Source organism: Balaenoptera ricei, chromosome 1 (genome assembly GCF_028023285.1).
Source record: "Balaenoptera ricei isolate mBalRic1 chromosome 1, mBalRic1.hap2, whole genome shotgun sequence".
Classification (NCBI taxonomy): domain Eukaryota; kingdom Metazoa; phylum Chordata; class Mammalia; order Artiodactyla; family Balaenopteridae; genus Balaenoptera; species Balaenoptera ricei.
In genome coordinates this window covers 20,193,454-20,208,780 of record NC_082639.1, presented here as the reverse complement: position 1 = coordinate 20,208,780, position 15,327 = coordinate 20,193,454, and the positions used below count along the sequence as shown (strand labels likewise).

The window sequence follows — 15,327 nt, the reverse complement described above, 5'->3', positions numbered from 1 at the left end:
GTATAGAAATGCAACAGATTTCTGTTTATTAATTTTGTATCCTACAACTTTACCCAATTCATTGATGAGCTCTTGTATTTTTCTTTTTGGTGGTGATTTTAGGATTTTCTATGTAAAATATCATGATATCTACAAACAGTGACAGTTTTACTTCTTCCTTTCTAATTTGGATCCCTTTTATTTCTTTTTCTTATCTGATTGCTGTGGCTGGGACTTCCAGTACTGTGTTGAATAAAAGTGGCTAGAGTGGGCATCCTTGTCTTGTTCGTGATCTTAGAGAAAATGCTTTCAGCTTTTCACCATTGAGTATGATGTTGGTTATGGACTTATCATATATGGCCTTTATTATGTCGAGGTATGTTTCCTCTATTCACATTTTCTGGAGAGTTTTATCATAAATGGGTGTTGAATTTTGTCAGTCTTTTTCTGTTTGCTTTGTGTATCCCTTAACTGCTTATTGTGCATATAGATGATTTTACTACTTTTGTCTTTTAATTTCCCTACTACTAACTTTGTGTGTGGATGACTTACTACCTTTACTGTATATTTGCCTTTATCAATAAGCTTTTTCCTTTCATAATTTTCATGTTTCTAGTTATGGCCTGTTTTTTTTTTGCTTAGAGAAGTCCCGTAAACATTTCTTGTAAAGCTGGTTTGGTGGTGCTTAACTCTCAGCTTTTGATTACCTTAAAACTTTTGATCTCGCCATCAAATCTGAATGAGAGCCTTGCCAGGTAGAGCATTCTTGTTTGTAGGTTTTTCCCTTTCATCACTTTAAATATATCGTGCCACTCCCTTCTGGCCTGTAGAGTTTCTGCTGAAAAGTCAGCTGATATCCTTATGGGAGTTCCCTTGTATGTAACTTGTTGCTTTCCCCTTGCTGCTTTAAATATTCTCTCTTTATCTTTAATTTTTGCCTTTTTAGTTGCAGTGTGTCTTGGTATGGTCCTCTTTGGGTTGATCCTGTTTGGGACTCTCTGTGCTTCCTGGATTTAGGTGTACTTTTCCTTTCCCAAGTTAGGGGAGTTTTCAGCTATTATGTCTTCAAATATGTTCTCTGCCCTTTTCTCTCTCTTCTCCTTCTGGTACCCCTATAATGTGACTATTAGTGTGCTTGATGTTGTTCCAGAGGTCTCTTAACTCATTATTGACCAGGGGATTTTTGCAGGAACTAACGCCTGTGGCTGGCAATTTGTTATGTAAGTGAATATTTTGAAACATCTCCGGTCAATAACATTCAGGTAGCAAAGACCTATTAATATGTCTCTGGCCAATAATGTGTTAAACTATCCTCATTTCTTTTTATTCTCTTTTTCTGTTCAGCTTCAGTGATTTCCACTGCTCTGTCTTCCAGCTTGCTCATCCATTCCTTTATATTACTTAGTCTACTGTTGATTCCTTCTAGTGTATTTTTAATTTCAGTTATTGTATTCTTCACCTCTATTTGGCTGTTCTTTATATTTTCTGTTTGTTAAAAACTTCTAACTTCCCACGCTGTTCATCCATTCTACTCCTGAGTTCTTTGGTCATCTTTATGATCATTATCTTAAACTCTTTTTCAGGTAGATGGGCTATCGCCACTTCACTTAGTTCTTCTGAGATTTTATCTTGTTTCTTCATTTGGAACATGTTCCTCTGTTGCCTCATTTTACCTGACTTGCTGTTTTTATTTCTTTGTATCTGGTAGGTTGGTTATGTTTCCCTGCCTTGGAGAAGTGGCCTTTTGTAGGAGACATTCTGTGTGTCCCATCAGTGCACTCCCCTCTGGTCCGAGTGGCCCTTGTGTGAGCTGTGAGGGTCCTTCTGTTGTGGCAGGCTGACTACTATGGGCTGTCTGGTAGGTGTGGCTGGCCCCCTCTCGATAAATCAAGAGATGAGTTGTTAGGGCAAGGAATAGTGACTTTATTTGGAAAGCCAGCAAACTGAAAAGATGGTGGACTAGTGTCCCAAAGAACCATTTTACCCAAGTTAGAATTCAGGCTTTTTTTATACTAAAGGGGGAGGGGGTGTGGTTGGTTGTTGCAAACTTCTTGATGCTGGAATCCTTTGTTCTTGCAACTGTCCACGTAGGTCAGGTCACAATGTTCCCATAAACTTCCAACTGAGACAAAGGTTATTTTCTGTTCTGCAACTTTTTTTCTCTATGTAAATGGAAAAGTGTTATATCTTTAAAGGTCAGAGCCTTGAGAATGGGCTATCCTGTATATTTTGGGCTATAGGCAACATTCTTGTAGCAAAAGCGTAGAATACAAAGGTTAAAGTAAAAGAAACAGATCTAATATGGAGTCAGATTTGTTCTTCCCTATTACAGTGCCCTGTTGGTGAAGCCAGATCCTGGGGCTTGTGTCCGCCCACTGGCAGACAGAACAAGGTCCTGATATCTGGCTGCAGGGCCCAGGGTCCCAGGCCTGATACTGGCCTGCTGGTGGGTGGGTTGGGTCCTGTCATAGCAAGCAGCAGTGCTGTGGTTGTCTTGGGGCTCATGTCCTCCTGCTGGTGGGTAAGGCTGGTCTGGAGGCTAGAACAGGTTTGCTGGTGAGGGGGCTGGAGCCCAGTGGGTTTTGGGGCTGGTGTCTGCCCACTGATGGGTGGAGTTGGGTCCCAGCTTCTCTGGCTGCAGAACCCTAGGGGTCCTGGGTCAAGTGCCTGTGTACTGGTGTTTGGGGCTGGGTTCTGTCCCCTTTGGTGGGGAGGGCCGTGTTCAGGGGTGATTGTAGGCTTAGCAGGGGGTCTTAAGGCAGCCTGTCTGTTGGTGGGTGGGGCTGTGTCCCCACCCAGTTAGTTACTTGGCCTGAGGCATCCCAGTACTGGTGCCTATAGGCTGGTGGGCAGGGGTGGGGCTGGGTGCTGAAGCTAATAATAAGCTAGAGGGGGGATTCCAAAATAGGCTTGCCAGCCCCAGTGTCTGTGTCCCCAGGGTGATCTCTAGTTGCCTCCTGCCTCTCCGGGAGACTTTCCAAGATCAGCAGGTACGTCTGACCCAGGCTTCTTTCAAATTACTGCTTCTGCCCTGAGTCCCAGTGTGTGCACCCTTTGAGAGTGGAGTCTGGTTACAGTTTATTACAGCAAAGAGATACAGATTAAAGATTAAAGGGGCAGATTCTAGGTGAATTTCAAGCACATAGGCCAGAGTCTAGGAGAATTGCAAGCATGACATTTCCAGTGTCCTTCCAGTGGCATATTGGACAGCACTCATTACTCCCAGTGTCCTCTACCAGTGACAGTACACACAGAGTATAGCCAGTCATGGAAGCTCACTGAGCCTTGGAGCTTTTACTGGGGCTTAGTCTTGTAGATATGGTTGATACTTGGGCAGCTGACCTTAGTTTCTATTTTCTGTTCAGGTCAAGCTGATACTGTTTGGCCCAGAGCTCTTGCCATAGATCACATTGTTAGTACAGACTATCTGATGTGGCCCAAGGCCTCAGGGTAAACAAAGACACTCCTGTCAGGACATTAGAGATTGCTTCCTATTAGCTGAGGGCAAAGGCCAGACCTCTCTTTGGGTAAGATACTTTCCTACATGGGAGTAATTCAGTTTGGCTAAAGTGTAGGGTATACATAGAGGAGTTGAAGGTGAGATTAGGAGGGTAAACTCTTGCCATGTTGTTGGAAATTCATGGAAGGTGTTTGACATAATGGGAGGTGTCTCTAAGAAGATAAACCCAACAGTGGTTATAGGAAAGTAAGTGGTACAGTGAAAGGTAGGCTGGAGGAATATATTGCAGAAGTTAAGGCAAGAAATAACATGGGCCCAATCCAGGATAGTAGAAGTTGAAGTTTTTTGTTTTGTTTTGTTTTTTTGGATTATTGATCTCTAAAAGTGAGTGTTATTGAACCAGGTTTGTTTGCCTGATGTGCAGCAAGCCGAATGCTGAAATGCTGAGGTTTGCAATAGAGAAAGGGTTTATTTACAAGGTAGCCAAGCAAGGAGATGAGAGAACAAATCTCATATCTGCCTCCCTGAAGGTGAGGGGCTTGGGATATTTGTGAGATAAAGAGGCAGGGTAGTCTGAGGTGTTGGGGATGTTGCAGGAGAATGGGGTGTGAGAGGGTGGTCATGTCCCACGTCTTGGATGAGTTCCTGGGATAGGCCACCAAGTGAGGGTCCTTGGCTTCGCGAAGGAAAGAATTCAAGAGCGACCCATAGTAATGTGAAAGCATTTTATTTAGAGAGATACACATTGCATAGGCAGAATGCGGTCATTCTCAGAAGGCAAGAAGCGGCCCCAAGGTGTGGGGCTGGTTAGTTTTTATGGGCTGGGTAATTTCATAGGCTAATAAGTGGGAGGATTATTCCAACTATTTTGGGGAAGGGGCAGGGATTTCCAGGAATTGGGCCACCCCCCACTTCCGGCCTATTATGGTCAGCCTCAGAACTGTCATGGCGCCTGTGGGTGTGTCACTTAGCATGCTCATGTATTACAGTGAGCATATAATGAGGCTCAAGGTCTACTGGAAGTCAAATCTTCTGCCATCCTGGGCCTAGTAGGTTCTAACCAGTTTTTGACATATCCTCAACATCTATGCCATTCTTTTAAAGGTTGTGCCCTGCCCCATTCCCTCCTGTCTCAGGGAAAGATGATTGGAGGCAAGAAAAAGGTGGAGTAATGGGTGTGTTCTGTGCAGGCATACCTGAGTTACATGCTTCTATCATGGGATGCATGTTCAGAAAATGGCAGTGTTAGCATGATCTGAGGGTGGAATTTTTGGCCCTCTGACATCAAAAAGTCATCTATCTGACACTCGAGCAGGCCTAGTTGAATGTTTGGTGGTCTCGACTGGTTTGAATTGAGCAAGACTAGCTCCATGCTCCTGAAGTACAACTTAAGCAACCATTAGTATAGTGACCCATAATTCAGAGGTGTTATCTATAGGGAGTGGTTAAAGGAGTCTTGTGATATGTTGTCTAAGCTACTTGAAGCTTGGAGGGTATGCAGCTTGCAAGAAAAGTTAAAGCAAGCTTGGTCAGTAAAGGCAGGTTACATGATATTATTTATTAATAAGCAAGTTATAGTTTAAGAGAGCTAACTGATGACTACCCTTGGTTTCTTAAGTATATATCTAAAATATAGCTATGCTCAAGAAGGACCTAAATGTGGGCTTTGGTGAGGGGAGAGGGGTGTTGCTTAAATATGTTTTTTTAAAAAATTAAATTTATTTATTTTATTTTTATTTATCTTTGGCTGCGTTGGGTCTTTGTTGCTGCATGCGGGCTTTCTCTAGTTGTGGCGAGTGGGGGCTACTCTTCATTGCAGTGCGCGGGCTTCTAATTGCATTGGCTTCCCTTGTTGCGGAGCACGGGCTCTAGGCGCGTGGGCTTCAGTAGTTGTGACGCACGGGCTTAGTTGCTCCGTGGCATGTGGGATCTTCCCGGACCAGGGCTCGAACCCGCGTCCCCTGCGTTGGCAGGCGGATTCTTAAACACTGCGCCACCAGGGAAGCCCTTAAATATGTTTTTTAAGCTGTGACTTTGGTCCAGTTATCTGCAGCCCTCAGTGTCTCTCACCTTTAAAGGACCTTTGCATCTTCCCTTCAGTTCTGTATACATTTAGGAGCCAGAAATTGGTACCTGAGTAAGTAGAGGATGATTATAGAGAAAAAAGTTAAAAATATAACTTGAAATAGTGATTGGAAATTGGGAGAAACAGTATAGGTTGATTTGTGTGTGTGTGTGTGTGTGTGTATGTGTATTGTAGAGGCGGAAAAAATTTCCCTTGTTCCTTTCTGGGTTCTTTGGCTTGTCTAATAATCAAATTGATATAAGACAGGTTAACAAAAGAAAAATCAAACAAAAGTTTAGTAACGTATATCTCCTGCATAGATGAGAGAGACGCAGGAAAACCGTAACTCTCAGAAATGGCTAAAGCTATCACCTTAAATACCATTTTCAGCTAAAGACAAAGAAGATGTTGGGGGTGGAGAGTCAGTTATGAGAGGTTACCAGGAAAAGCACAGTAAACAAGGGTAAGGTTGTTAGGCAGATGTAAGTTGTTGCCTTCTCCATTGATGAGAATTTCAAGAGATTTAGAGTCATCCTCTTCCTGGTACAGAGAGGAAGACAGCCTTACAAATGGAGATTTCCCTTATTAATATAAATGTCTCTTACAAAAGGGTAACTTATACTCAGAGCTTTTCCTATGTCTGCTTTTTCTTTAAAATAATCAGCCTAAAATAATCCTTATGCCAAGGAGGCATATTTTAGGGTGACAAATTCTGCCCTCCTTCAGTATATCTATATCTATCTATATCTGTATCTATATCTATATCATCTGTGTTACACACACAGACACACACAATGCTTCTATTCACAAAGTTGACATCTAGGCGGATTCGCGGAGTTGTCCCAGAGTGGGGATTCCCCCTCCTTTGTGTTTCAGTTGAGGCACCTACTTTCCCATTTAAGTGAGCCACAGTGCTCTTCTTTCTTTCATGGGACTGTCATCTCTACTATTGAGAGGGTCACATGTGGCCATTCCTATTTTGGAAGTAGTTAAAGCAGGATGTTTAAACAGATCTTCAATAAATAGTCTTTATTAGGGCAAAACTGATGATAAGTGTACTAAACATTGTACTACGATGAACTCTGACATGCATGACATCCTTTTTTTTTTTTTTTTTTTAAGTAGGAGTAGTACCTTTTTTTTTTTTTAAGTAGGAGTAGTACCTTTTTTTTTTTTTAAACTTTGAGTTTATTTATTTATTTATTTATTTATTTATTTATGGCTGTGTTGGGCCTTCGTTTCTGTGCGAGGGCTTTCTCTAGTTGCGGCAAGTGGGGGCCACTCTTCATCGCGGTGCGCGGGCCTCTCATTATTGGGCCTCTCTTGTTGCGGAGCACAGGCTCCAGATGCGCAGGCTCAGTAATTGTGGCTCACGGGTCTAGTTGCTCCGCGGCATGTGGGATCTTCCCAGACCAGGGCTTGAACCCGTGTCCCCTGCATTGGCAGGCAGATTCTCAACCACTGCGCCACCAGGGAAGCCCGCATGACATCCTTTAAGTGAGAAAAATCTCATTAGCAAGAAGCACCTTTGTATGAGACTTAGTGTTGCTCATGGGTGTAGACATATCAGGTCTCTAGTTTAGGAGTTGTGATACTTAGAAGAAATTGCTTTTCTCTTATCATTGCTGAATTTTCATTAGGTTTAGAAGAAAAACCAGTGCCAGGTCATTCTAGAGAAGATTCTTGCAATAATTTTCTATTGTTAGATTACTTTGGGGGGAAAATCTTCACAGTTTTCAATGGGTGTACCCTGCTGTGTCCTAGACCTTATGTGTGTGAAAGGAAAATAAAAATGGAGTTGGTATTGCTAAGAGAGCTCTCTAAAATGGAGCTGGGAGGCCATTAAGGAAGTGTGACTTATGCACATCTCAGCCTGGATGGAATTTGACCTTTTGACCACTTATTGTCCTAATGAAGACATCCAGAGCATCTGCCAGAAACTCAAGATACTTAGCAGACCCTTACCCTAAAATAATTTGTGATTCCTTAAGGACAAATATTTCCTGACTCATGTCAGAGTCAACCACAATTCTTGCCAGGCAACTTTGAACAACCTCATGGCTTTTTGTCTTTATAAGCCCCTCTTTCTCTTCTCTGGAACACTCTTTAGGTTTTACCAGAATCTATGTCTCCCAAATTGCAATTCTTAAGATCCCCCCCCAAAAAACTCTTTTCTTACTTGCAGCCTTCTGCACTGTTTTTTGGTCTATATGTGTGACATCAACTACAGTGACAGGAGCTCATCTTAACCTTGATCACAGTATTAGAAATGCTTTAGTTTTTTTCTGACAGCTTTGTTGATGTTGAAAATGTAATGAGTAGGTATATAATAAACAGAAACTGGAATGTATCCTTCCTATATATCCACTTTCTTCCTAAAATATTTGTTGAATTGAGTACCTAGTATGTGTATTAAGCTGGTTGTGTGGAGGATAGGAAAAAAGTATGTGAATCAAATGTTGATCCCAGGATTTTGTAGTGTAAGTCTTGAAATACCAAGTGATAAATGTCAAGTTCAAAAGAGGAAGAGGTCACATCTAGCTGTGAGAATCAGGAATGCTTGGCTCTTAAGTTGAAGAATAGGTAACATTTCAGAGTTGGGTGTGAAAAAGGCCCTTCTTTGTGAGCCACAGAAGTGAGGACGGTGAAGTCCATAATAGGGACTGGTATCTAGTTGAGTATTATGTTAGAGTGTGCATAAAGGGTTTTTGGTAATGGAGAAGAAGAAAGCTGAAATCGTTATCAGTGTGTGCAGTCTAAGAGTCTACATTTTATGCTATAGGTTCTTGCCAGAACAAGATGGTATGATCACAGTTGTGCTTTAAGATTTATCTAGATGTTGGGTATGGGACTGATTGAAACAGGTAGTAAATGGGGGCCTGACCAGTCAAGAGACTGGTTATTAGTGTTTTGTTCATCACTGTTTCCTAGTACCTAGCCTGTAGGTGCTCAGATACTTGTTGGCATACTAACTCACATTATTTCAAATATCTAGGATGTGTCTCCCATACAATTTAGAGAGCTGTGTGCCTGCTTGGGTTTCCTCATAGCATGGGGGCCTGGTTCCAAGAGTGAGCATCTCAAGAAAGCAAGGCAGAGAAGTGCATGGCATTTTTATGACCCAGTCTTGAAAATCGTGTAGTGTTGCTTCTATCATACTTTATTGGTCAGGCAGTCACAAAGTTCTTCACCAGTTCAAGGTAAGGGAATATGACTCTCACCACTTGATGGGAAGAGTAGCAAGGTCAAATTATAAGAAAAGCATGTGAAATGGGAGATCTTGTATTGGTCTTTGAATTGCCTTTGAATTGGTCTTTGTCTTTGAAAAAGACAATCACAGTTGTTTGTAGTTTTCATCAAATTTGGAAAAATTTGGGCCATTATTTCTTTAAGTATATTTTCTGCCCACTTTCACCTTGTTTTTTGGAATTCTCATTATATGTGTGCTTGATACCCCACAGACCATTAAGAATTTGTTTATTTTCAGTTTGTTTCTCTCTCTGCTTCATTTTGGATAGTTTGTATTGCTCTGACTTCAGGTCCACTGTTATTTTTTTCCTGTAGTCTCTAATCTGTTGTTAAGCCCATCTAATGAATTTTTTGTATGTTCTTTTTCTCAGTATTTTCATGTTTTCCTTTAAATCCTTGAGCATATTTATTGTAAAGTTTGTCTGCTAATTCTGTCATCCCTGGTATTTGACTCATTTCCATTTAACCGATCCCCCACGCCACCCCCCACCCCCCATTATGGATTGTTTTCCTGCTGTTTCACATATCTAGCAATTTTTGGTTGTGTGCTACATTGCTGGGTATCTGGATTTTACTGTCTTTAAAGAATACTGAAATTTGTTTTGGCAGGTAGTTACTTGCTAATCAAGCTTGCTTTTAAGCTTTGTTAGGACAGGTTTGGAAGTTTTTGCTCTGCAGCTAGTTTAGCTCTACTGCTAAGGGGTGATCCTTCTGCTAATTCTGCTGAATGCCACTGGTATTAAAAAGGTCTTTCCACTTTGGCTAGTGGGAACTCTCCCAGCCCTGTGTGAGCTCTGGGAATTGTTCATCTTGCAGTTCCTGGCATTTCTTTGTCTGGCCTCACGGGGTTTCGCCTAACACACGTGTAGGTCAGTACTCAGTAATGGACTGAAGGGATCCCTATGTAGATTTCTGGATATACTTCTCTGCACTGCAAATCCCAGCCACCTCATCTTCCCCAAATTCCAATCTCAGTCTACTCAATTTATCAAGACTGCAATGCTTTGCCTGAGTACTCTCTCTATACATTGCATTCTGACAAGTGCTTTCAAGCAGAAAGCTAGGGTGTCCCAGGGTTCACTTCATGTGTTTTCCTGCTGTTGGGGATCACAGTTCTGCACTGCCTGTTATCCGTTGTCTAAAATCAGTTGTTTCATGTATCTTATCCAGTTTTCTAGTTTGGTATGGTGGAAGAGAATGTTCCATACCAGTACAAGTCAAAGTATCAGTTTTACATCCAGGATTTCTTCCGTCTTTTAACCACTTAAAGTACATTTTAGTTTCCAAATGTAAAAATGAAATGAAGTCAACTTTGGGCTAGAATTAATAATTTGGGTTCAAGTTTCAGGCCTACTTCCAACTTGGTAATGGATATTGGCAAATCTCATTTCTTCTGTGGCTTTCACAGCCAAATTGAATTGAATATAATCCTATTCTCCCTACTTCTCAAGCATTCCATAACAAGCAAATGGAAACAAAATCAAATTACATTAAATAAGGATGAGGTATAAAAGTTGACACATCCCAAACCTCTCTGGCCCATCTTCCAGTTCATACTCAAAGTATAAAGGGCGGGGAGATGAAAATGTAATAAGACTGTTGCTGTTTCATTGCTCCTCCTCTTTATAATAGCCAACTATTATTAAATGCTGTATAATGTGCCAAAACTTTGTAAGCCTTTTATGTGAATTAACTCACCAAATCCTCGTAACTGCCCTATGGGCTTGGTACTATTATTGTCCCCATTTCACACATGAGAATGAGACAGAGATCAGACAACTTCTAGAGGGTCATGCAGCTAGTAATTGGCAGTGGCAGAATTGGTATTGGTTTGAACAGAAGCTGTGTGACTCGGGAGCCATGCTGTTAACCACTGTGTGACTATTTGAAAACTATTAAAAATGTATCAACTGCTACTGATGTAGAATCATTAATTATCTTTATTATTTAAAAAAAAATTTATTTACTTATGTATTTGGCTGCACCGGGTCTTAGCTGCACGCGGGATCTTCGTTGCCATGTGCATAATAATCTTCAGTTGTGGCACGCAGGATCTTTTTTTTAGTTGCGGCATGCAGGATCTAGTTCCCTGACCAGGGATCGAACCCCGGCTCCCTGCATTGGGAGCACAGAGTCTTAACTACTGGACTGCCAGAGAGGTCCCTAGTTTCATTAATTATCTTTAAATATAAAGGAGAGAATATCACCTGTGGAATCCCTTCCTGTTTAGTCAGCCTGCCTGATTTCCATGGGGAAGCAGAGAGAATGGGCTATGGTTGGAATATGTGATTCTTGAGGGAAAACAAACACCATCAGTTGGCAGAAAATGGTGGAAGGCGATGTACAGCAAAGACTAGAGTAGAGGATATTAGTCGAGTCCAAGAGGTCTAGTGTGTTTCCAAGAGGGTTACTGGTGTTTACTGAATCCTGTCTGGCAGCTGTTTTGATATTAATAGGTTTCTCTTATTCTTTTTCTCCCCCTTCTCAGACACATTTAATCAAGTCAAGTACCAAAATGCTAACACTCTTTCCTGGAGAGAGAAAGGCTAACATTTCTTTTACTCAAAGAAGTCGTCCACCTGCAGGCACTCGGCAGACCAGCATTGCTTCCTTCTTCACCCTGCAGCCAGGTATGGTGACCAGACTGGAAGCAACCAGGGACCAAAAGGGAGTGCATTCATTTTTCCATGCTGGGATATTTATGAGAAGTGGTGCCATTAGTGCATTCTGTTAAACTTAGCTGACCTATTAGAAGATGTTTTAAAACACAAGTAAAGCATCGTCTTTTGGAAAGCAATATATACATACTTTTACAAAGGTAGTTTTCTGGTTCTGTTTATCTCAGTCTAAACAGAACCAGAAAAGTATTGGTATTCCCTGACAGAGCAGTGAGGAAAGGTATACTTGGGAGTTGGGGGTGCAGAGGGGAGCTGATGTGCCATTAGTAAGATATATGTCTTGGACTGGCCACAATTAGCAGTCTGTATAAGATTAATTGATAATTGATATGTCTATATGAAGCTTCTCAAATTAATCAAAGTTCAAAAGCGCTTTTTTTCTTAGAAAGCTTGGCATAAAGTTGGCTTGTGTTTCATCATCCTTTGGCAATTCTTTGTTTGCATGTTCCTCTTCAGGGGACCAGCTGCCTCAGACCAGGCTGGGGCTTACAGAGCAGGGTTCTTGCCAGTTGAAGGGTGCAGGGAAGAGAGCTCTAACTCTTGGTGCTGTTCCCAGGACTGCTTTGCATAAACCTTCAAAATGCCTTCTCCCTACCACAAACAAAAACTTACTTTTGCTTTAAGTAACAAGGGCAGATTTTTCTCAAAACCACTTTCCATTTCAAAATTCTGGTATATTCTACATAGTCTGTATTGAAGTCTTAGGCCAGTTGAGAACGCTTTTACAAAACAATTTCTGTGGTATATTTCTTGGAGAAGGAAAGAAGAAATCAGTCATTCAGCCTTGTTTGTAATTAGATCTTGGCATAATTTGGTGGGGGGGGGGGAGTAGGAATTCCATGTCATCTATCTTTAAGGCAGACAGGATCCATTCCACACCTGATAAAGTGGACAGGCTGGACACTAATAGTTTTTTTTTTTTTTTTGGAGGGTATTGATATGCCTTTTTGTTGTTGTTGTTCATTACACTACCTGAGAATCTAATTTTCATCCTCATTTCTAGTGTGTATTTGGAATCTCAATTGTATTATTGAATAATCTCACCAATAAGAACCATCCTATCTTTTGGTGTTTTTTTGTTTTTTTTTAATTAATTTATTTATTTATTTAACTTTTGGGTTTATTTATTTATTTATCTATCTATCTATGGCTGTGTTGGGTCCTCATTTCTGCGCGAGGGCCCTCTCCAGTTGCGGCAAGTGGGGGCCACTCTTCATCGTGATGCGCAGGCCTCTCACTATCGCGGCCTCTCCCGTTGCGGAGCACAGGCTCCAGACACGCAGGCTCAGTAATTGTGGCTCACGGGCCTAGTTGCTCCGCGGCATGTGGGATCTTCCCAGACCAGGGCTTGAACCCGTGTCTCCTGCATTGGCAGGCAGACTCCCAACCACCGCGCCACCAGGGAAGCCCCTAATAGTTTTTTTAATTGTCCTTTCTACTGATGGACTTAGCATCTAATTGTGTCTTTACTCCCTTTCCCATGAAATGTCTGGGGAGCAGGAGACCCACATTCTTTCTCACTGTCACCAGAAGGTTTCTCAGAGTTGGCTGGTCAATGTGATCTTTGAGACTTTACAAAAATGGTGTATATTGAACATGTTTCTCAAAGGATAATATCCAGGGGTGATATTTGGCCAGGATCACTATTTAGCAGAAACTACGTTAAATAAAAAACAAAAGCAAAACTGATGTGGCCTATGTTAAACAAACCCCAATCAACTGGAAAAGTAGGCTGTGGTCTGACTGTGTAACATGTTTGACTTTATTAGGTAGGTCATGGGAAGCATCCGTATATTTGAGTAGGGGAATATAAGAGCTGTGTTTTAGATCATTCAGGAAAGAAAAGAGACTGAAAGTAGGAAGATCAGCTACAAAGATCTGTGAAGAGTCCTAAGACCCCTGCACTAGTAGTTATGGTAGCTGATACTGATTTCAGAAAAAGCCACCTAAATCCTACTCAGGTGGAGTTTTCCTGCAGAATAATATTTGTTTGTCTTGTTTTACTAGGAAAGACAAATGGTGGTGACCAGAGGAGTGTTTCATCTCATATAGAACGTCAGACCAACAAAGAGTCTAAGGAAGATGCAACCCAGCTAGACCATCTGATCCAGGGCTTGGGGGATGACTGCATGGCACCCCCTTTAGCCACTTCAACCCCTGCAGACATCCAGGAAGCTAGACTTCCTCCTCAGTCCTTCCAGGCTTCTTATCACCATGGAACAGGAAGCCCATGCGTGACTGTGCTGTCTTTGTTCCAGCCTGATACCTTTGTCTGTGCTGGAGAGAGTAAAGCCTCACTGGCCTGTTCCTTCACCCAAGATCTGGAGAGTTCTTGCTTACTGGACCAAAAGGAGGAAGAGGATTCTTCCTGGAAAAGGGGATGGCCTCATGGATCTAAGAAAAAGAACTATCATCAGAATGTGGAGAGACAGAGTAAAACACCTGGGCACAAGGGCCATCAGCTCTTGGATAAGACTAACTTGGAAAAGGTGTCTGCCAAAAGAAACAGGCAGGCCCCCATCCTGCTTCAAACATACGAGGATTCCTGGAGTGGAGCAAACAAAGAAGCAGTGAAACAAAGCCCTTGTCCTATTCCTGTGTTTTCCTGGGACAGCGAAAAGAATGACAAGGACTCCTGGAGTCAGCTTTTCACCGAGGATTCTCAGGGCCAGAGGGTCATTGCCCACAACTCTAGAGCTCCTTTCCGAGATGTAACCAATGACCGGTATCAGGGCTTAGGACAGCTTCCTAACAGCCCTTGGGCTCAGTGCCAGGATAGGACCACTCAGTTAAATCTGCAGCCTGATTTGCTCTTTACCCAGGACTCTGAAGGTAATCAAGTTATCAGGCACCAAGTCTAAATGTCTTTGCGAGGGTTTGGTTCTAAATGTATCTTGAAATGACATATAAGAAAGTATCTCCAGGGGGTGAGTATATTGGAGTAGGGGAATATAAGATCTTTGTTTTAGAAAGGTCATTCAGGAGAATGATCTTTGGTGGGAGGGAGGCATGGGATGATGCTGTTATTATTGAGCATTTTCTTTGTGTAAATAAAGCAGGTGGTGCCGCTTCTTGAGACAGTATGACTGATTGGCATCATGCCCCTCCCTGAGGAGGAGGTGGCTGGCATATTCCCTGCATGAGTCTATGGTGAGCACTGAAGAGGCAGGGCAGGTGCTCATCTCTCCACTGAAGAGCCTGCTACTCAGCCTGCACAGAGCCACCTCTTTGCCCTTTCAGATGCCTGACTGGGATACTGCTTCTTACGGATGTGTGGTCTTTTAATCTCTGGCTGTAATCTTACCCATGCAACCTAAGCTGTGACCATTATTCTTGACACTTTTTTGAGTGATGATAAGGCAAATCTCCCAGACCCAGGTGTACAGGGGCAGGGAGGATAGAGAGAGAGGTAGAATGATTAGGTAGTTTTGTTATTTTATTTTTGTGGTAACTTTACAGCATTTTAAAGTTATATACTATATGTTTAAACATCTCCCTAAAAAAGGCTGACCTATATAACAGTCTAAATGGGACTATATCATTCTTCTACTACAAGGTAGGAGAGAACTCCCTTTGTAAAACTATGAATCCAAATAAATGACTGTGTACAAAGCTGGCTCTGCTGGTAATTAAAACATTACCAATTTTATTTTTGAAAACGCAACTCTGCTGTCATTGCCATGGGTCTGATCTGAACACGAGTCTAATTTGACTTGTGTTCTACTCAAGACATCCACTAGGTGGCAGTTTCCCATGTTGCAGGTGTGGTACCTAAGAGGCTTAAAAATAAGCCTCTGGGGGGCAAGCTTGCAAGTTATAAGACGGGACCGGCTTTGAAAGGTTAGGGCAAAATCTCTCTGTAAACAAAGAGACAAGAAGCTCCCTAGGGAAGCTTT

General features: G+C 42.0%; 1 protein-coding gene across 3 annotated transcripts in view; it reads left to right on the top strand.

Moving 5' to 3' along the window:
• The window catches only part of AUNIP (aurora kinase A and ninein interacting protein), a 41,755-nt gene extending 26,712 nt beyond the window's left edge, over positions 1-15,043 (top strand). For all 3 annotated transcript variants that reach the window (XM_059915991.1, XM_059915992.1, XM_059915993.1), the window contains 2 exons: positions 11,242-11,383; positions 13,439-15,043. In XM_059915991.1, the coding sequence (XP_059771974.1) occupies positions 11,242-11,383; positions 13,439-14,292 (996 nt within the window). In that variant the 3' untranslated portion in view covers positions 14,293-15,043. The remainder of the gene's footprint in view (positions 1-11,241; positions 11,384-13,438) is intronic.
• Positions 15,044-15,327: the final 284 nt, after the last annotated feature.